We start from the raw sequence: 23,803 nt of genomic DNA, 5'->3' as shown, positions 1-23,803 counted from the left end.
GTCCCGAAGACCGCGCTGACTGTGTTTTAGTTCCGCTTTACCTGATATAATTCAATAATCGGAATTTGGATGTTTGTGAATCGTTCTCGAATCTTCAACGACCGAATCACGAATAATGTAAGAATCGGAAATTTCGCACGCCTCTACTAAACATGCTGGAGTTAACTCTTGTAGATGGTGGGAAATGTTCATGACAGTGTTTAATTTTGAATAAATGCGAAATCATATTGGAGGTATTGCCTCCTCGCCATTTACCCCCCACAAACATGTTTTACATGTCGGTTGGCCCTCCTCCTCTAAGCCGCGGCCGTCTGTAACTTTTCTGCAGCCGAAGTATTCCCATACCACCCATTTTGTTTTCTTTGATAGTTTCACCTCCTCCAACTATCGTGTAGCACAGCACTGACACTGAGCAACAACCGGTGGGGGAGGGTTGAGCCTTGCAGCTGCAAGCGAGGGATTTCTCCATGCATATTAGGACATAAAAAAATGGCTGATACCTTAGGGACGGGATGAAGGAAAGCGGGTTTGACACTTTGACATTTTCGTACGACGGTATACCTTTAAACCGGTAATCGACACATGTCTACTAGCGGCATCGCATCGCTGGTCGCCAGGCTGCCCGTCGCTCGTCCACACGCGAGTACATAGACTATGAATGGGAACCCAATGCGCGACAAGAAAAAAAAACTGAGCCATTGGGAACGCAGCTCAACGCCGCAGTTGTTTGGACAGCAATGTTTAAGTTCTTAAATCAATATTGCATTGGAATGTCAAAAATTGCTTTCAGGTATATATTTTTTCTCCGGTTAGTCACATGATACAGTTTTTCTAGTGCGAGCTGTTATTACTATGAACAAGAAATTGGCATAACTTGTTGGTGGAAGTTGAGCCAAACCTGTTGCGGGGGTGGTCTCACACAGCAGGGTTGGCGAGGGGTCTATCTGGAATGACCGGTGACTCCTGTACTTCCCTAAATGGCCCCCCTTTCTCGCAACCGGAGAGGAGTTGAAAAGGAGGCGCTTACAATAGTTCCCTCACAAAGCTTCCGGTACGAGACGAGAAAGAGATCCTTTGTGGTTGTGCTTCATCATGGGGCTGACAATTACACGCAATGACTGGATGCCCCTTCCTCTGGTATTCACATTGTGTCCTTGAATTAAAACAGCTGCTCCGTCAGGGGACTGACGCGTATGACACAAATGAGCAAGCGTTTTCCGTTTTTAATAATCCAGGCACCGAAAATTTGCAATCCGAGCGTAACTTTGTAGAATTTCGGCTTGTCCAATTGCTGGCAAACTTATGGAAATGCAGAGTAGAAATGCACTTGTTATTGGTCATTTGGCATGACTTTTTGTGACGAGTTCAAATTCAGGTCATTTGGAAGCTTTGCAATTGCATTGCCAAATAGTTTATGTCATAATAAAAGTTTTTGACATTTCAAAAACGTTTTCACAATCAGAAAAGGTCCTCTCGCTACCTCTCGTTTTGCCCGAGTTGCGCTAGCAGTGCTTAGCGTGCTGATTTTGCGCCTGCTTTTTTGATGTGCTATTTAAAGACGTAAAGTCAGCCATCATGGTTTCTCTTAAGTTTTGGTAAACTAAATTGACCCTTTTTCATTTACTTCTACCAGAAAGTGCAAAATGCCTGTGTGGCCATTTTGTGTGTTTGGCAAGTACAATCTTAGGTGTGCCTTTTTTTGTAGATCATCTACTACAGTTATTTGCATGAACAATCAATTGCGGCATTTTTTTTTTTTTTTTTTTTTGTATACGATCAAGAAACGAGCTAACAGATATTTAACATGAAAAAAAAAAAACTATTGACAAAGGTGTACTTCACTTGTTTTAAGGAGGGGCAAAAACTATCAAGAATAAATAGTTGCTTTGTTTATCCATTCATTCCTCACCTCATCAATGAAGGTCACAAGTATTATACATCACACATATAGAATTTTTTCAAGCAATTATGTCATCAGCCTGCTGCCTTGCTGGTCATTGCAGCATGCATAGGAAGTTACCTGTAACCTGTTTTCCAAGTTAAGTCATGTGATCTTGCACGTATAAGGAATTGGTCAGCAAACATTTGTTTTGACTGGAGATAGACCGATTATCAGTGCCGATATTTGGAAATTTGACGTATGGCGGAAAACACAGACAAGACTGAAAAAGCAGTTTCTGCTCTTGCAACCCTCTTTAAAATAAACTGCTGTATTTTAAGCCAAAAGAACTGTTGTGTTTGATAGAACAACATGCCTATGTGCTTTTAGAACAGATTCATGGCGCATTAAGCCCCTGAACTATTTTTAATTTGTCCGTTTTACCCTGAAAACCCCCAATTACAGACGTCACGCAAACACTTTTGTTTCAACCCAGCCATAAAACGAAGATAATTAGGGCCCGAGCACTAAGCGTGCGAAGGCCCTATTGTTTTGCAAAGGATTATTATTATTATTATTATTATTATTATTATTATTATTATTATTATTATTATTCTTCTTTTTTCAGGGCAAATGAAAATGGCCAATTTGGAGGCCTGAACATGCACGAAAAGTCACCAAAATTTGCACAAACGTGCGGCTTTGCGTAAATTTCGATAATCTTGTGTCGTTTTGAAAAAATGTCAAAAAATGGCTCAGTGGCGCCCCCTTTACCCTTAAAATTTTCAAAAAGGCCTCTCCTCTCAGGTTTTCAACGTAGAGCAATGAAATTTGGGGAGTAGATACCTTATGCCTAACTGTTCAAAAAAGCCTCTTGCACCCATATTCCAAATCCAACAGGAAATCGGATATTTTGGATCAAATGTGAAATTTTTATCGGTTCACAGTTTGAGTTTACATTTGGAGGCCTGAACATGCACGAAAACTCACCAAAATTTGCACATACATGCAACTTTGCGTAAATTTTGATAATCTACAAAAAAATTTAACAAAATGGCTCAGTGGCGCCCCCTTGAAATTTTCAAAAAGGCCTTTCCTATTAGGTTTTTTCAACGTAGAACGATGAAATTTGGCGAGTCGATACATTGTGCAAAACTGCTCCAAAAAGTCTCTTGCACCCATATTCCAAACCCAACTGGAAGCCAGAAATTTTGGATCAAAAGTGAAATTTTATCGATTTACATTTGAGACCTTGTCGCTGAAGAAAATAGTTGGATCGTCTTCAAAATTGGTCAGACTATTCAGGAGACATATGAGATCTTAAGTTTTCAAAATGGTGAGTTTTCACTCAAGGGTCTGACCTGGGCGTGGTCCCAAAGTCGGCCATTTTTGGGCAAAATACCAAATTCAGAAAATGATTAAAAACTCCGTGATACAACGTTCAATCTTTTTCATTTCTAGCATGTATATGAGATATCCCAGCCTGAACACGACTGCATTGAAATATTACCCATTAGGCCTGGCGCCCCCTAGTGGGAACAGGAAATGGCCTTCTTTACGAGACAGGCTCCTCCTCCAAGGGAAAAAAATCTATTGACCTCAAACCTGTTTCAGGGGAGCCTCAAGACATGTGTTCAGGTCCCTGATGAAAAATATTGAGGTTTCGTTGAAGCGGAGAGGTCCAAACTGGAAGTGAAAATGACCGTCAACAATTTGTCTCGCCAAAAATTTTGAACAGTCATAACTCGGCAGATATGCAACATATCTGCGCCAAACTTTCCGTGTTTGTTGAGAGTCATACCCTGAAGGTTCTTGTAGGGGTCATTTGCATCAACTCTACAGTGCCAACTAGTGGCGACAGAAAGAAGTTTTAAAAAAGGCCTTTCCTATTGGGTTTTTTCAACATAGAGCAAGGAAATTTGGGGAGTAGATACCTTATGCAAAACTGCTCCAAAAAGTCTCTTGCACCCATATTCCAAATCCAACAGGAAATCGGGTATTTTGGGTCGAATGTGAAATTTTCATGGGTTCACAGTAAGAGTTTACATTTGGAGGCTTGAATATGCATAAAAACTCACCAAAATTTGCACATACATGCGGCTTTGGATAACGTTCGATAATCTTGCAACGTTACGAAACAATTTAACAAAATGGCTCAGTGGCGCCCCCTTGAAATTTTCAAAAAGGCCTCTCCATTTAGGTTTTTCTAACATAGAGTGATGAAATTTGGAGAGTCAAAACTTTGTGCAAAACTGCTCCAAAAAGTCTCTTGCACACACATTCCAAATCCTACAGGAAATCGGGTATTTTGGATTGAATGTGAACTTTTTATCGATTTAGAGTGTGCACATTTTACACCTTGGCACCTAGGGAATTAGTTTGATCATTCTCAAAATTGGTGAGACTGTTCATGAGGCATATGAAATCTTAAGTTATAAAAATGGTGTGTTTTCATTCACGGGCCTGACCTGGGCGGGGCGCCAAATTCTTCCATTTTTTCGCCAAAACACCGAATTCGGAAAATGACTGATAACTCCCTCATACAACGTTCAATCTATTTTAAATCTGGCATGTGTGTGAGGTATACCAGCCTGAGCAGGACTGGATTGAAAATTTACCATTTGTGCCTGGCGCCTCCTAGTGGGAACAGGAAATGCCCTTTTTTACGGGACACACTCCTCCTCTAAAGGGAAAAAATCAATCTACTTCAAACCTGCATAAGGGAAACCTTAAGACCTGTCTTCAGGTGCCTGATGAAAAATATTGAAGTTTCGTTGAAGCGGAGGGGTCCAAACAGGAAAGTGAAAATGACTGTCAACAATTTTTCTCTCCAAAAACTTTGAACAGTCATAACTCGGCAGATATACAAGATATCTGCGCCAAACTTCCCGTGCTTGTTGAGAGTCATACCCTGAAGGGCCTTGTAGGGGTCATTTGCATCAACCCTACAGCGCCAACTAGTGGCGATATAAAGTCACTCGTTTTTCCAAAACATGTCCAGTTCTTTTCATGTTGGTCATTGTAGTTTCAAGACCTATTAAAATACTTTTTTACGGCCCATGTCCACGTGTCTCTGTCTGTTGCCGTGACGACCCTTTGTTCGCCATTTAAAGGAAATATTTTTTTTCAGAGACTCAGGGAGCTTATAGAGCCACAATAGTTGGCACACTTGGTCGAATTGGCCCAGTTAGAAGATTAATTTAGGTTTTGAATAAGGGCTTGGCTGCACAGCTCAGTAGTGGCTCCTTTTTTGTAGTACTCTCTCCAATAGGGGTTTTTATCTCTTGGGTGTGGGAATGTAAATAGGCGACTTTCGAGCATGTTAGGTTCTAATGAGATGATTAGAGAGGAGGATCTGCCACCACCCTGACCTGCACACAGTCCGAGTTGCGTGACGTCCGAGTTGCGCTAGATTGCGAGGGCCCGTTCAGTCCTGCTTGCAGGCCTAGTTAATTATATTTTTCATTCAAAATGTCTGTCGTTTTTTAGCTTAGAATCATTAATTGATGTCTCATATTTTGTTTAAAAAAAAAAAAGTCACGGATATCTACCTCATAACTATTGCTTAATTGTATTTTTTTTTTTTTGTTACTGTCGCATTTTTTACGATATGTTGGATGATAAATAATCGATCCAAAGCAAAAAAAAATTTGAAAAAAAATCATTTAAACGGTAAATATAAGAAAAATCTCGACCACTCCTTGATGTCTGTGATTTCTGCATCGCGACCCTTGTTATATTACCATGTTTCAACCATAAAATCCCCCAAAAATTCGGCTGTAGCCATTCACAGCCGTGTCTTGACACTCTGACACTGTAGCGGTAATATGTAAACACGATGAGCTGACGGACAATATGGCGGCTCCAGTCAGGGGGGCGGAGTTGTGACGTCACGTGATTGGGGTCTATAGACCCTACTCACATGACGTCACAACCACGCCCCCGCGCCATATTGTCCGTCAACTCGTCACTGTTGATGCATTACCGCTACGTAAATTCCTCCTATTATGGCGTGTTTTTCTTCTCGTTAACATTAGTAATCAAAATGGTGAAGGCGTGTGTGGTGGTCAGTTGCAATAACAGAAAAGATAGACGGAGAGACTTAAAGTTCTACCGGATACCGAGAGACCCGGAGAGGAGAGTGAGATGGGCTGCTGCAATTCGACGAGAAAACTGGGCTCCAAACGATTACCACAGATTATGTAGTAGTCATTTTATATCTGGTAAGATGCATTTAATATATATTTAGAGGGTTTTGGGCTGACAACCACAATTAAGATCATTGCTAGGCTAATCGCCGACAACATACACTCAGACGTTGTGAATGAACTACCTGAAAATATATCATTATAAGGGATAATAAGACAGTTATCATTAATTTACAATTTCACTATTGAGGTCAAAAGCCAAAAAAATAAATTCAACTAGGGACAATCTGGAGTAGTGCTATCGCAATTCATATTTATTACATATTATATATGTATGTAGTGAGAGTGCTATCGCTAAACCATATAAACATTAAAAGCCCTAGCTCCATCTACAAATGACATGAAATACATTAGACTTGACAGTGGATGTTAGCAAGAACAAAAGATTTTGAATTGAAAATTTCGTAACTCACCTTCCCGAGCACAAGATAGATTCCTGCCGAATTTTCGTGGACGAGGACCTGTTTCACCTAACCAGCAACGAAGTATTTATAAACCTCCAAGCTCTTAAATTTTTTCAAACTTTTGTGAGAATAGGCTGATTTTGTGTGGACAAGATAGTTGTAAATATCAGGGTAGCAGATGTCAGGCAGAGACGGCGAAGACAGCGGGTCGAAAAACATCGATTTAGGCATCAAATATGGATCTGGCGAATGGATAAACTGAAGCTTTTCCACATAACGCCTTTTATGCAACGCATCAAAATGAGTTTACAGCGTCAGATAACACCGGGGCTTTCATGAATTGCTCTATAAATTGCACGACTAATTGAAACCATTGAGAATAGGGCTAAAAAATGACGGACAATATGGCGGCCGGATACAGCGACACGTCATTTTGTGACGTAGGTGAGTAGGGTCTATAGCACCTTTCAACCTTTTTAAGGCCCTCAAGGGGCTTCACACTATATCCTCATCTACCTACTGGTGACGCAGCACAAGGATCAACATGAGGTTTAGTATAATGCTCAAGGATACTTCGATGAGGTCATCAGGGAGGAGAATCAAACCCACAACTCTCGCTTGGGGAATGACTACTCTACCACTGAATAACGCCAAACCCCTGTTATTAGGTATAATTTTCTATTTGTGTGACTCAATAAACAGGCTTTAGGCATTTCAATGATATTCAGTGTATGCATCATTCAATTTTTTAGACCTTTTTTTTTTACACTTTTACTGAAAATGAATATCCCCTCCAAAAATCGGTTATTGACCCCTATAACTACTAATAATAGGTATCATTCCTGAAAAATCCATATCGTTCAATATCTAGTTTTGACCACAGTTTTCTGAAAATCAACCAAGATGATCACATCATATTCACTTATGGTGGATGGTATAACAATATATATTGCGAAAATGATTGTAAATTATGCATCGTCATTAATTCTTATTGTCAGTTTTCATTGTACTGTAGTGAGCGGTAACGGCCTCTTGGACGGAACGGCAAGTTTGAATGAATTTGCGCCGAGAGGTGGAGCCCAAAATAGGGACTTGCTCCATTTTGAGGGCACGGGGTAGGTAGGTGTACTCATATCTTTGCCATCAGGCTGTTCCGGCGGACAGATATACGCAATCACGGCTGATGAAACCTTGATAAATGCGCTTTTTTTCCCCAAGTTTTGCGAGCTCTGGGACACTCGAAAAATGACTCCCATATCCCTCCTTGCTAAGCTAAATGGTACCTCGATGTGCGTTTGTGTGGAAATGTAGTTCACGGACAGCAAAAAAAACCAAACTTCTCCTTCTCAGCGAAACCAGTAACCAGTAACTCATCATACAGCTTTTAGTTTCTCCCTACTCCTTGAAATGGGTCCGTTAACAGATGTACCATTATTTTTGTGGTTACGCAGTACGTATTAGGTCCAAATAAAAGGAAAACGAAGGACTACAAGATGGAAGTCGTACTATTGCTACGTGAAAAAAATATAATTACTTAAGGTAATGTAGCCTTTAATTAGCTATGCATTTTACGTATATGTACCGTAGCTTCACTTCCTTTTCATTTGGGGACATTCCCAGGTCACGTCCTATTCAGTAACACAAAATCAACAGGATGTGACCCTTAAATGCCCCAAAATCAACCGGAAGTGTCCATAACTCAATATATTGTATAGAGTCTACCCACGTACCACGTGTTCGCGTAGGGTTCCGCCCACTTGTCCGTCAAAACATAGTGTTAACCTATTACGGCTACGTACATTTCTCCTATTTACGGCGTGTTTTTCTGCTCCTTAACATTAATAATCAAAATGGTGAAGGCGTGTGTGGCTGTTGGTTGCACTAACAGAGAAGATGGAAGGAGAGACTTGAAATTTTACCGTATTCCGAGGGATCCAAATAGAAGAGCGAAATGGACGGCTGCAATTCGACGTGAAAATTGGACACCAAAAAATCACCACAGACTATGTAGTAGTCATTTTATATCCGGTAAGATGCATTTAATATATATTTAGAGGGTTTTGGCCTGACAACCACAATTAAGATCATTGCTAGGCTAATCGCCGACAACATACGACGTAGTACGACATAGTTTCAAATTCAAGATGTTTGTGACTTCCCTATCTTCCACCATCGTTATTTTTTGAATAATATTTAGCTGGTACCAAGTAAAAGAAACTGGCCTCGTCTACGGGGCTGACAAATAACCACAATTAAGATCATTGCTAGGCTAATCGCCGACAACATACGACGTAGTACGACATAGTTTCAAATTCAAGATGTTTGTGACTTCCCTTTCTTCCACCATCGATATTTTTTGAATAATATTTAGCTGGTACCAAGTGAGGGAAACTGGCCTCGTCTACGGGGCTGACAAATAACCACAATTAAGATCATTGCTAGGCTAATCGCCGACAACATACACGTATGTATGTAGTGCGTGCTATCGCTAAACCATATAAACATTAAAAGCCTTAACTCCATTGACAAACGACATGAAATACATTAGACTTGACAGTGGATGTTAGCAATAACAAAAGAATTCGAATTGAAAATTTCGTAACTCACCTTTCCAAGCACAAGATAGATTCCTGCCAAACGAGGACCTGTTTCACCCAACCAGCAACGAAGTATTTATAAGCGTCCAAGCTCTTGAAGTTTTTCGTGAGAATAGGCTGATTTTGTGTGGACAAGATCATTTTAAATATCAGCGTAGGAGATGTCAGGCAGACAGGGCGAAGACAGTGGGTCGAAAAACATCGATTTGGGCATCAAATATGGATCTGGCGACTGTATAGAACGAAGCTTTTCCTCATAACGCCTTTTATGCAACAGATCCAGTGAGTTTGCGGCATCAGAAAGCACCGGGTCTTCCATGAAATGCATTTTAAATTGCGCCATCAATTGAAATCAATGCAAATACAGAGTCAAAATGACGGACAAGTGGGCGGAACCCTACAGTGAACACGTGGTGCGTGGGTAGACTCTATAGTGTAGAATGATTTCCTGACCCGTGTATCGCTAATTGTTGTATCGCCATATCGTGAGCCTTGCATCGCAAATCGTATCATATTGTGGGGCACCCAAAGGGACCCACCCCTAATTACTACACTACTACGTGGCATATTGTTATCGTGCCATAAAATGGCCATATGGCGATATGATTTTTTTCCCCATGCTGCCCAGCCCCAATATAAAATAACTTTTTATAGAAGGCCACAGCAAGGCATGATGGGGAAATCCATTGTCAATTCAATTAGGCTCGAGCGTTTACGTCACAGCAGCACGGGATCGTGCGAGATTTGCGACAACGCAACCATTGCGGAAGCACGTCTGCATCACGGGACATTTAAACTTAACGGCAAATACAATTCAACTACGAGTGCCAAAGATGGAAAAATGTAGGGAAAACTTGCCAGTTCGAAACAGAGACAAACTTGTTACCACGGCGAAGGACAGATATGTGAGCAATTTTAAGGATGTGAACAATGTTGACCCTCACGAGCAAGCCGAACACAAATGGAATAAAGATGTCGACAAGCTTCCACCACTACGCGAAATGGACATCATGCTGTATTTAGTGTTTGGTATATGTTACTACACTCATCAGCAATTCCGAAACTACAAATCGCTACAAAGCTACGAACAGTTTTGCTGCGGATGGGTGCAGGATCTTCACTTTATGACCATAGTAAACGGCAACACCATCTTTCTAGCAAAGGTAGGCAATGTGTGTTTACATTAGTCTGTGACCACGGATGTACAAATCTTTTGCTGCATAAATGTAGCCTGTGTACAAATTCTTTGCCACTCTCTCACGTCAAAATATTACAGCTTTTTCATTTAGCAACGACAGGAATTATGTCTAATGAAGACAATGCACATGTATGCATGCTAGTTGTTTAGCTGTAGCAATAGCTAACAACAGGCCGACTTAGGGCGTAAAGTTACTGAAATTTGCGTAAACAAACGAAATTAACTTACCGGAGTGGAAGTGCATAGAGCAAACTCAGTGTGTAACTGGAGAATCAAACGTTATGCCCTTCCTTCTGATCGAGGCCATTCTTCGACGTTTGGTAAGATCAGATATGAGCTTTCCCTCGCCTTTTCTCCATGTAGGGATCCGGAAGAAACTCAATGGTGTTCTGTCGAGCTGTACGTTCTCCTTTCTATTCGATCGGTTGTTGCAATTCTTTAGCGCACAATAATTTCCAACCATTTTTAAAGAGCGACCTGTGTTGAAATGCCTCAGTTTATGTTTCTCGCTTCCACAATGGCGATAGCGGCGGAAACCTCGCGAGTGCCACGTCATACGCTCGAGCCTAATCCTGGAGAGTGCAAAATTCAATAGTCTTCCTCGACTGTGTGGAAACTAGAGGAGTTCCAAAAAATTGATTATTACATGCATCGGGATTCGACACGTGACGATTCGATTACGATTCATAAAGGTTCAAAAACAATGATTTTTCACACATAACTTTATGACAGCCGCACGTAGCGAAACGAAATTCAAGACACGTCTGCCGCCTGGACACCGTTAACGGACGCACGCACAACGTTATGATGGATGCTCCCAGTTACTGGGAGAGAGATTTACTCATTTTTAAAAGACTGGAAAATAAATTTGTGTATGAGACCGGCAGGTACAGAAGTGCGGCCCGGCGTTCGCGCTTTTGTGCCCAACATATTTTTTTAGAGCGGGAGGGGAAGATAGTTCGTTCCTCCTTGTCTTTCAGATGTCCAGCTGTAGTTTTAAGGCATTTTAATTGAAAAATGTCCTGAGTGTGTTGCTAAGACGTGTGTGCGTCTATAAAAGTTGAGTACACGAACCCTCTTCTACTGTTTAGCCTTTATTGTTGATGTTTTTGAGATGTTAATAGTTAGCGCCGAGCGCTAAGCTAATTAGCTAATTCGCTAACATGTATTTCCTATGCAGAACGTGTAAAACCATGATTAAATACAGCGGTAACACTACAAACATGCGAAATAGTACAAAAATCTGTTGTTGCGGGAGAGAGGGAGAGAAGAACGTGCGCGTGCTGCAATAAGTGTGTGTGTGGCAGTGTCAAGACCAGTTGTGATTTCCACCTGTCACTCCAAGAGTTACACAAGGGAGGTAACACTGTGAAAACAAAGTATATTGGTTAAAAGAAGTCTTATTTCTAAAGACACTTTGTGTCCAGAAAATGTGGAATTCCTTCCACCAGTGTAAATTTTATTGTATTTTTGAGAGAAATAAGTACTCCCTTTAAAATGGTTGATGTTTTTGTACTTTCTTGTGAAAAATAAATAAATAAAAATGCAGATTAAGGGCAGATTTTTGTTGTATGGGCATGTTTCCATCTTTCCTGCTGAATCATAAGGATATTTTAAATGAATAATGGACATAAATTTGTTTGACTACTTTATTAATCAGTACTGCACGACGCATCCATAATTGTAATAATCGCGGTAACCATGATCATCGTCAATATCGCGATCCTCGTTCAAAAATCGAATCGTAGCACCCTGAATGGTAATCGAATCGAATCGAATCGTGGGGTGCCTAAGATGGCACACCCCTAGTGGAAACATCAGTTCGTACAATGGTTCGAGCGAACAGGTGAGGAACAAGGGTATGTGGACACAAGTACAGCGAAGCAAGGCAGGCAGAGCAGATGGAAATTAAATATGTTTAATGTTAAACCAAAAAAAAGGGCCACGAAATATTTGTGATGGGCAAACAAAACTGAAGCTGAAGCTTGTGTCACTCTAATGAATGCTCAGCGTTTCGAATGAGCTTGTGTCACAACTTGGTCGTCACGTGACTGATGACATCCAAAATTTCAGTCGTCCTGAAAATGCTTCAGACCACAATCTTGTGACTTTTTTTTTTTTTTTAACTTGGTACTAATCGCTACGCCACTTTAGAGTAGACACGCGGCAGCTCATTTGAATTTAAAATAATACGCTGATACAACACGCTGATACTGTTTGCCAAGCTCTACAAACATGGCATAAAAAACCTGTGTGAGAAAATAAAGCCTATATAAACAATCTATGCGACCCATATGCAGGTATAGGTCAACAGGTTATCTCATTAAAGCGTTCTTGCGGCAGCTTAATTTTTTACAACGCAAGGCAAATTTATTTGTATAGCACAATTCAACAAGGTTGAAGGTTGTTGGGAAGGAATTAATTTACAAAATATTGTCTGACCAAATTCTCTATGTACATAGATAACATTACATATTTACCGTAATGGCCCGAATATAAGACGGTGTTTTTTGCATTGAAATGAGACTAAAAAAGTGGGGGGCGTCTTATATTCGTGGTCTAGACGTTATACCCCTTCACGACGCTAGATGGCGCCAGATATCATTGAAGCGATGTTCTGTCATGACAGATCTCAGCTACTCTCAAGTTTAACCAGTTTGCATTATTTTATTGCAATGTTTTTCCTTATTCAGATTTGTTTCAAGACTACAGTTACAGTTAGACTTCACTTTGAGGGTTAATGCAGTTATTGCAATTTTGTTTTATCACAATAGATTGTTTTATTTACATTTCAAAAACCAGAAGCCATTCATTTACGAATGTGATTGTACTTTAGTTTACATATTTAAATGTTCAGATATTAAGATTTGAATGAGGCAAAATAACATGCTTTTTCTCTCAAATATATCGTTATAATCATTTGTTTCTGATGCACTGTAATTATTTTCTGTATAAAAGTTAATTTGGTGTTCAAAAAGTCTTATTTTCAAACTTGAGTCTTGAAAAAGAGGGGGTCGTCTTATAATCAGGGCCTACTTATATTCGGGCCAATACGGTATATACTGTAATTTAACGCGCACTTTTTCCCCCCCAAAATCAACTTGTAAAATCATGGTGCGCATTATAAACGGGTATATGGATGGAGACAGAAATATATATATATATATATATAAACCGATTTTTATTGACACGGCCACCTTGTGTTGAAGAAACGTATGCGGCGATCCGTTGCCGACCATTACAGTACGTGACGTCACCATTTTGTTTCGGTAATACTTCACGCTGATCGGCCGAATGATTTTGTCTGTGTTAAATTCTGCTTTTTTCACTCTTCATAAAGCACAGAATTTAGTTTCTTGAACTCATTGGAGTCTACGTTTATTGCAGCTCCGCAACTCGGACCATAACAAACATAACAACACAGACTTCCTGTGTGTGTCCGTCAACTATATCTGTCCCTCGGGAAACTCAAACCCAAATAACAATAGTTCCTATTGTTACTGTCGTGTCGACAGCGGTGAGCTCACTCGGATTTCCGACTTAAGTTCTCACTTTCATTTTACCGCATCAATCCACGGAAAAAACATTTATTCATCATGATGAAACGAGACAGGTTATAGAGCAGCCTTTAAAAGAAAAGTCACATCTGTTTTGTTTTCTCCTAGATTCTGGTAAGTTGGAGAAGTTGTCAAATCATATCATTATCGTAAATATTGACAGTTAATGGTAATGTTTTGGACTACCAATATGCTATGCTTGTGCTGTGTTTCACCAGTCAGTAAAATGACATTTCTGTATCTGTACACGAGCTCTGTTTTCTTGTATTCTTCTATTTATTGGTGCTAAAATTAGGGTGCGTGTTATAAACGGGTACAATAATTTTCCCTAGATTTTACAAGTAAATTTGGGGTGCGCATTATACACGGGTGCGCCTTATATTCGGGAAATTACGGTAATATTTTGTAATATTTTTAAAATATTTTTTTAATGTAATGTGTTTGTTAACTATTCCCCATTACAAATGTATTTGTATAGCACAATTCAACAAGGTTGAAGGTTGTTGGGAAGGAATTAATTTACAAAATATTGTCTGTCCAAATTCTCTATGTACATAGATAACAGTACATATTTATATAATATTTTTTAAATGTTTTTTTAATGTAATGTGTGTGAATATTATTCCCCAAGTGGTATTATCATAATATAAGAGGTTGTGTTTTTTCTAAAAATGAACGAGTGTCATCATCAGAGGACAGTAAAAGTGCTCGTGTAACTTGAAAAGGGGCGCAGATTATGCTTGTGTACTTTGGACATTGATGTAGCTTAAGAATGAGGGGATTTTCATTGTTTTATTCAAAAACAAAGGTTTTTCCACATAGGGCAAGTCCTCATTTCTTGCTGGCTCAATCATATCAACTACTGTAACTACTCCTTGTCTCCTCACTCCTAAATGTTTCACTATCTCTAACTCTCCAAACTATCCAAACTCTCACCTGATCGCAACTCTCCTTCACACAGACACATTTTGAATGTAGCCTGAGGTGTTTAAAACTGCAGCTAGCTGTCAAACCGCCCACCAAAATCTAAACCATTTCCTGAAGTAATCACACTGTGCTGCTGGGCAGCGAGGCTTCGGATGTCATCATTTTCAACACCTCCTCTTAATGAAGCGAGCCTCCGTACGCAGTTCGCGAAACGTCCCTTCATTGCTCGACACACACTTCGAACTCGGAGCACCTCGTTACATCACTGTGTTTTAGTTGTACCGTTCACAAGTACTAGTAAATACTGTAAGTAGATATCTTGTTAAATTATGTATGCTATTGTGCCGCTTCCATTTGCAATGTATACTGTAATGTTGCAGCAACAATTAACTCATTCACTCCCAGCCATTTTCATCGGAGCAAGGCCCTTCGCTCCCGGCCGTTTTACTGGATTTTGACTTATTTTGCAAGGCGCACAGAAAATTCTGTTCTATTGCTATATAAACATTAAAGAAAGAAAGATTAGACTCTCTTCTTTCGGCAGAAAAAAAATTAGTTCATATCTTTTTCCATTATTTAGAAATCAGCATTAGAAAATAGGTTAGTTTGAGCAATTTTGATGATGAAAAAACGGAGAAATTGAGCTTTTTGTGAAAGCATACATTTCAAACATAACTTCTACATAGCTATTTTTTGCTTTACTTACATCCCAAGCATCTGAATAATGTTCTCCTTTTACTAAATAAGATAAACAACAAGACAAATAGAGCTTTTGATAGCAAAGTAACAATTTATTTACACATAACTAACTGAAAGATGACGCTGTTCTGGCCGCGACAGCCGGTTTAACTTTTCCCTCATCGCCGTCTGTCTCATAAAGATGATTTTTTTTTGAGTCTCTGCGGGCTCTGCTGGCGAGCAGCACGGACTTAAAGGCATCGTCCGCTGCACTAGTGGTCTCGGTCGTCCACCGCCTGGCATCCCGGTCGTCCTACCGGTTGTTCTGCTCGGTCGTCCGCTGCCTGGCATCCGATTGGTCGTCTTTCGCCGGTAACCGGCTGTGCGGCTTGGCCGTTAGCTTACTTTGAATCGGGTTGCGGGTGTTACCAAATGCGCTACTGCCCTCCAGTGGCTAGTTTTATTGCTTTAAAATGGATTTTCAGCTTTGTGCTTTGGAGCTAAATTGAATCACGACCCAGAGATGTCTTTTTTGGAAAAAAAAAAAAAGCGTAAAAGACGTATTTGGGACACTGAAACAATTAAAAATATAATATATTTATACGTTTTGGGGAGCAAATGAGGTCTTAGGGTTTTGACGATAAATTGATACGGTGATATATCTCAGTACTTTACTTTACTCAGGACTTAAATTAGCTCCTGCCAAGATTCGATATGGTTTTAAATATGTTGTTACTGAAATGTCATCAACTACAAAAGTTTTTGAGACACGAATTTGTTTACAAATCTAAGGATGTTGCACTAATAGTGTTGCTGTATTTATTTACTGAATGAAGACAAGTGTTTGACAAATTGTCTGCAAAAGCGCAAAAAATAAATATTGTTTATTTTTCCATTTAGAAACAGCTTGTTTTCTTCGTATTGTAGCATATCATAGATTGAGTTCCTGACCATGTTGCCGGGGCTGGGTAATGTTGAATTCTATTTAATACAAGCTACTGCAAACACTTCCCGGGAATTAAAGCTAGCTAGCAATAGTCATATAACTAGGCCTACAAATTTGACATTTAAAAAAAAAAGTGAGATGATGATGATTGTAGTCGCTTGAAAGAGGCATCTTGTATTCATTGCCTATGGTTGCGGCTCATTTCAAAAGTAAATCACTCATGCACCAGATTTTGACATGTGACATCACATTGTAACATGGCGTCTGTGGGAAAAATTGACTAAGAAAATAAATGGATTACTAGCCCTGCAAGCAGGACTGAACGGGCCCTCGCAGTTTGGCGCAACTCGGACGTACCGCAAACTCGGACAGCATACATGTCGGGGTGGTGGCAGGTCCTCCCCCTCTAATCTTCTGATGAGAACCTAACATGCATGAAACTTGGCTCAATCCAAAATACCGGATTTGCTGTTGGTTTTGGAATATGGGTGCATGAGACTTTTGGAGCAGTTTTGTATAAGGTACCAACTCCCCAAATTTCTTGGCTCTACGTTGAAAAAACCTAATAGGGGAGACCTTTTTGAAAAATCCTTTCTGTGGCCACTAGTTGGCGCTGTGGCTAAGAAGCAAATGCCCCCTATAGGACACTTCAGGTGATGACTCTGAACAAGCACGGGAAGTTTGTCGCAGATAGGATCCAACTAACTCCCGAGGCGCCAAGGTCTCAAACGTGTATCCTGTAAATCGATAAAAAATTCATATTGGATCTAAAATACCCGATTTCCTCTCGGGTTTGGAATATGGGTGCAAGAGATTTTTTGGAGCAGTTTTGTACAAGGTATCGACTCCCCAAATGTCATTGCTCTACGTTGCAAAAACCTAATAGGAAAGGCCTTTTTGAAAAATATTTTGTGTTGCCACTAGATGGAGCTGTAGGCTTGATGCAAATGACCGCTACAGGATCCTTCAGGGTATGACTCTCACCAAGCACGGGAAACCTGAATATTTTTCATCAGGCACCAAAACACAAGTCTTAATGCTTGTCAAGTGATTTTTTTCCCGAGGAGGAGGAGCCTGTCTAGTAAAAAAGGGCGTTCCCTGCTCCCAGCAGGGTGTGCCAGGCCTAATAGGGAATATTTCAATGTCGTCGTGTTCAGGCTGAGATACCTTACATACATGCAAGATATGAAAACGATTGAACATTGTATCAAGGAGTTTTTAGTCATTTACTGAACTTTGTGAATATGAATGTGTTTGTGAATAAATAGAAATTATTACTTACTACATTACCACAGCAATAATAGTTCTTCTGTTAACTGACCCATTTCAAGGAGTAGGGGGAAATTCAAATAACCGTTTGAAGAGTTTTTTACTAGTTTCGGTGAGAAGGTGAATAGTTTTTTTGTTGATGTTCGTGAACTACATTTCCACATAAACGAACATCGAGGTGCCATTTAGCTTAGCAAGGAGAAATATGAGAGTCATTTTTCTAGTGTCCCAGAGCTCGCGAAACTTTAAAAAAAGCCCATTTATCAAGGTTTCGTCAGCCATGATTGCGTATCCGTCCGCCGAAACAGCCTGATAGCACAGGTATAAGTACGCATGCCCCTTTGCTATTGGATGCGTTGTTGAGTTTAGCGCGGCCGCGCTCTAAAAATAGCGCAAGGCTCTATTTTGGGCCCCGCCTCTCGGCACAAATTCAGTCAAACTTGGCTGTTCCATCCAAGACGGCTGTCCTCCGCTCACTTTCGCCGAAAAGTCCGGCCCAAAATACTGTAATGCCCTGGACGGGGGGAAGAAGGGGAGGAGTCGGTATTGGCTTACCTACTTTATTGTGGCAACAATAATAAAGAAAAACAATAACAAACTAACAGCGGGCTGCCACGACATGTGATCGCTATCTCTTCCTATCTTGCCTGTTCTCCCATTCTTCCGACTCGCTTCCCACTTCCCACAGCTTTCCAGTCCGATTGTCGCTTAAGGGGGCCGTGCATAGTTACGGACATTACAATACACAATGAATCGGTTGCTGCTGAATCCTTTACCCTAGGAAGCCGCTAGTTTGAAACAGCCTTAAAAAAATCTCATTTGCAAGGCGTGGCAGCTTTATTTTTGGTGTGGCGCAGCGCCACAATCTGTTATATGTAGGGGAAACCCTGCTGTAATATTGCCGAACGCTACTTATCCTGAGCCGACTATCGCAAATCGTATTGTGAGGTACCGGGTCGCTCATGAGAAAAATGTTGCCATTCCCTGTTATGAATTTTACATTTGTGACAGGCTTGTTCAGTGTCAGTTAAAAAAAAGTATAACAACATAATATTATTACATTATTAAAATGTACAGAACCATTAAAATTACAGGATGCTTCAAAAAGAATGTGCCAAAGTCATCACTCATTTATTCATTTTACAATCATTGAAATAGACCGCATTAGCGGTCATTTGATACAGGAATTATCCCTATTTAAGTGGGTGTCAAGTTCAATTTTGTCGGAAAATCCCTCGTTTATTTTTGCTAAAAATGGCAACTCCTCAGCAGAAGGCCTTTTGTGCACTTGTAAAGCATGAAATAAAAACCATGGCATATAATTATCAGCGATGTAAAGCATCTTGATAATTGCTTTTCTACATATCGTGACCCTTTAAGTACCATCCAAATTTGGACACAAAATGTAATTTATTTTTGCGTTACATTACGAAAAAATAATAGAAGTTGACGTTCTTCCTTCTTTTGTCCACAGTCAAAATCTTTTTGTTCTACGTCATCTTCTATGGATGCTTGGCGGCCATCTTCGCGGGGACCATTCAGGTGATGTTGCTCACTTTGAGCAACTACAAACCCACCTACCAGGACCGGGTGGCACCCCCAGGTAGGAACCAGTGTTGTTTTTGGCAGCGCTTTTAATATATGTGTCTTAATATTTTGGACGAAAATACTTATAAGTCTTTGTCATATTTTAGTCATTTCAAAATGCATTTGTCTTCGTCTAGTTTTAGTCGACGAAATCTCATCCAAAGTTCGTCTAGTTTTAGTTGATAGGTTCTCAAAATGTTTTCGTCTGTAAAATTCTAAAGTTTTAGCCAATGAATGAACATCGACAGGTGAGCACAAATTTTGCGTCGACAAGGACAACACCAACGTGGTGATGCAAATACAACCTCAGCAGGAAAAGCAGTACATCATTTTCAATTAAATCCACGTGGAAGCCGCGAACTATATGTACAAAAAAAAGTGAGCATTAAACACTGGGAAGTCGGGGATTTTTTGTTGTTGTTATTCTTAGAGTCTAGCCAGAATTTGCAAGCTATCAGTATTTCCCAGTAATTACTCATTTACTAAACAAAAAAGCTAAATGCCATTTTGCCAACTGGCTTTCCTCAAGACTTACTGACCAGAAAAGGTAAGTAGCTCTGTTTTAGACTGACCAGAGTTTTAAGAGGGCGCTCGCCATTCTGAAGCTAATGCTAACGCTATGTTAAAACACATTTAGTTACATTTAGCCTCTGATAATCACTTAGCACAGACCTTTAAAGGCTAAAGCAGCATTGCATATTCTCTCTTGCCAAGAAAAAAATATCTTACTGTATTTCCAAATAAGCAAGATGGAGCACATCCTAGCTGTAGACGCATCCTAAAGTCCGGTGAAGAGAGTGAAGGGAGAGGCGCAGCACATCTCACATGAGTGACATGACTAGACATGTGCTGATTACCGGTTTCAAGGTATACCTTGGTATGAAAATGTTAAGGTTTCGAAACCGCAAAAAAATTACGCCATACCGTCCCTAAGGTATTAGCTATTTTTTATGTCCCAAAAATTCATGGAGAAATCCTTCGCTTGCAGCTAGCTCTAAGGCTCAAATACCCCCCCCCCCCACCCCCACCGATTGTTGCTCAGTGTCAGTGAGTCAGCTGTGCAACACAATGGCTGGAGGAGCTAAAACTCCTGAACTTTTTCCCCTAACGAAAAAAACTAAATCGCTGGTATGGGAAAACTTCGGCCACAGAAAAGCTTAGAGGAGGAGGGCCAACTGACATGTAAAACATGTTTGCGGAGAGTGGCTGACGAGGAGGCAATACCTCCAATATGATTTCGCATATATAAAAAAATTAAAGGTTAGTAAACACCAGCGGTGCAACGGTTTGCGGTTCAAAGCCGAACCGTATGGTTTGCCCTGTACGGTTCAATACGTCTTTATGAACCGCGCCTTTTCGGTTTTGCAATTAATGTATTCCGAACGCTTGTGGAATGAATTGATCGAGCTCTGTGTGCCTGTGTGTGACGTGAAGCACCGCTGTGGAGAAATTCCCGCCCCGTAAGTAAATGTCGGATCGCTGTCAAGCACCTGTGTAATAGAAGCCGAGTAACGCCCTCTCTCGCTTACGAGCGAAGTGAAAGTGAAACAAGAAAGAAAACAAATAGCTATGGCGAGCGGAGGAGTGGAGAGACCTAATTTTGAGGAAGCACCGGCTTCTCTCAAATCTGCGGTGTGGCAACATTTTGGTTTCCCCGTGGATTACAATGCGGAGGGAGAGAAAATATTGAAGAAAAAAAAAAGCCAAGCATTGGTCAGCGCTTGTTCCCCATGCTAATGGCAACACTTTTATAACATAACTCCGGCACCTCAGCCGGCATCACCCACAGATATTACTTTCTCAGGGTAGGACAACCTCGAAGATGACACCAGTGAAAACACACAGCGGGCTTCGTTAATTTATTTGCAACGCTTGACCCGCGTTACATTGTTCCCTCGCGGACATATTTCTCCAACAACGTAATCCCCGACATTTACGAAATGGCACGCAAAGCCATCAAAGATGATTTCGCTAAAGCACATAGTTTCGCCCTGACCACTGATAGTTGGAAGTTGGACGTCCCGTGCTACTACCTAACTGTGACGGTCCACTATAATTCATACCTGTCAAATTGTACGGTCTCGTCGTAATTTGTACAAGTGAGCACTCATTTTTAAATGTGTACGCCGTGCATTACGTTCAAAATCTGCATGTTTTTCGTGCATTACGTTTTTTTTTTTTTTCATCCGTTCGGTTTTGGGCACGGATTCTGCAACGAGACAATGCGTTGGTTGAATGACGTGAGAAAAGTCAAAGACTTGGAGAGGGAAGAGTGTTAAGACGCTGTAGCAAACGCGATGCTAGGCTAGGTGGCTCCAATATTACCTGACTTAGCCGACAACATACAATCTACGCCTAGATATCTCATGCATATAGAACTTCATGCGAAATGACAGATTTGGTAGCGTTAGTAAACAGCTGCTATTTTAGAGCAGTAAACTTCTCAGAAAGGCTCTGTTGTAGTAAACCTTACGAGCGAACCTAGGCAACTTTTTATCTAAAATACTCCTAAATCCGCAAAATCTTGACTTGAGTATCTTTAAAGGATGAAACAGTTTTAAAATTTTCACATGTCAAAAGTAGACAGAAGGGAACTAATGCAAAAACGGGAGCAATTTTATCAACTTTAACGGTTAATTCAAAACATTAAATGACCTCCAAACATAGCAAAGGTTAGCATGCTTTTTTTTTGTTTTTGTTTTTTTTAATGAAAAAAAAAAACAAAAAATAACATGAAAGGTATCAACAGTTAGTTTGCCAAGTAACTTTTTTACTACTGTGTGTGTATTTCAGTAGTCAGTCACTAAACTAGCCAAAGAGGTAAGAGGCATTTTAACAGTCGAAAATGTTTACATTTTAAGTGTTTATTTCTTTTTTTTTAAGCAAAATAAAGGCAGTTTAAAAAAAAAAAAAAACGCAAACCGAACCAAAACCGTGATCCCAAAACCGAGGTTCAAACCGAACCGTGGGCTAACTGAACCGTTCAGGCATGAAAATCTCTCACCTTTCGGCGAAATTTGCCGTTTTGAAGTCAAAAAGGGCGACCTACGTGAATTGCGTAGATCCGAGGAGAAATTCTTTTTGGGAGAAGGGGGTTCGGGAGGTTTTATTTAATTATTATTATTATTATCATCATGTGATTAACTTAGTACGTAAACTCATCGGTTCTTTAAAAAAGTGACACGGACAGTCAGCAAATCCTTCGAGATGCTTCGCTGACGAGAACCAATCATCGGCCCAAGCTGCGTGCCATTATTCCAAACGCATGCACTCCTTACGTGAAACAAGGAGTGCTCGGCGAGCCTTTGGTTGCATTGCAAAGCTGCGAAAACAAAAAGCAGGCCATATCCACACCGGGGCAGACCAGAGCGCAGCCTACACACTTGGCTGTATTTGCCAGCAGATTGAATTTGGTGAGTAATGGTTTCAATCGTTTTCACATTTTGCGATATAAAAAAGTTAATGCCATTCGTTGCAGCTTGCGTTGAACACTGCCAGAGCTAGCCAAATCTCCCATGAAAAAAAATAGCTCCCGTTAAATTGGCGTCAAGCTTGTGTATTTAGCGGTAATATAAACAAAGAAACACACTGTTGAGTCAAATTAAGTGGCATGCTCTCGGATTGGGGGGTCGCCTCGCATCGCATCGCTCCCATCGTCTGCCTTAGACGCGTTATTTTCGGCTGGGACTTGAGCTGACGGCCGGTGTCGGCACAACACCGGCCCGACGAGTGGTGGGAATGACTCTTGCTTCTTAAAGCTTTTCAGAAATACAGGGATCCCTCGTTTTTCGCGGTTAATGGGGACCAGAACCCGCCGCAATAAGTGAAAACCGCGAAGTAGCCCCCCCCCCCCCCCCCCCCCCCCCCCATTTTTTTGTGTGTGTGTTCAATGTATTTATTCAGATTTTACATTGGAAAAAAGATACCTCTATATAAGGCATGTTTTTTCACTTTTTTCACCAAAGTATCATTTATAAATGGTTTTCAAGCACTTCAAAATGTAAGAATTATGATAAGTTTTAAACATGTTACTGCCCCACCGAATTATTTTTACACAAGAATAAAGTAGTAAGAAAATGCTTGGCTTTATTAAATGCTTCATACTGAGTCTACTCACACCCTCTCAGGCTTTGTTAAACGGTGATTGACACATGTGCAAAGTTTTTCGTTTTATATATATATTTTTTTGTTTGAAGCAACTTATTTGATTGAATAATAAAAAAACAAATGTCCTAGCCAAAATGTGGCCCAAACACAAAACAACATTACTTCAATGGAAAAATTTGTTTCAATCAAGAAAAATAGTTTTCAAATGCTTTTTTTGTCTCAAATTAATTTTTTTATTTTTGCAATCAAAAACAATTTTTTTTTAATTGAAGTGACTTTTTGGGGATTAAAAGTATAACTGTATTTTGATTGAAGCAACTTTGTTTTTGATAGAAGTTAACTTTGTTTTTTGATTGAATAATAAAAACACAAATCTACCTCCATCGTTATTTAGAGAGAAAGAAATTAAGAAAGCTTTAAAACTAAAAGCCACCGGGGAGTCTGTT

General features: G+C 40.2%; 1 protein-coding gene across 1 annotated transcript in view; it reads left to right on the top strand.

Annotated features, from left to right (window-relative positions):
• The window catches only part of atp1b1a (ATPase Na+/K+ transporting subunit beta 1a), a 59,363-nt gene that overhangs the window by 19,305 nt on the left and 16,255 nt on the right, over positions 1-23,803 (top strand). The window contains exon 2 of the mRNA XM_057840853.1: positions 19,138-19,266. Within this exon, the coding sequence (XP_057696836.1) occupies positions 19,138-19,266 (129 nt within the window). The remainder of the gene's footprint in view (positions 1-19,137; positions 19,267-23,803) is intronic.

This window comes from Corythoichthys intestinalis, chromosome 7 (assembly GCF_030265065.1).
Source record: "Corythoichthys intestinalis isolate RoL2023-P3 chromosome 7, ASM3026506v1, whole genome shotgun sequence".
NCBI classification, from domain to species: Eukaryota; Metazoa; Chordata; class Actinopteri; order Syngnathiformes; family Syngnathidae; genus Corythoichthys; species Corythoichthys intestinalis.
This window is presented reverse-complemented; position numbering and strand designations above follow the sequence as displayed.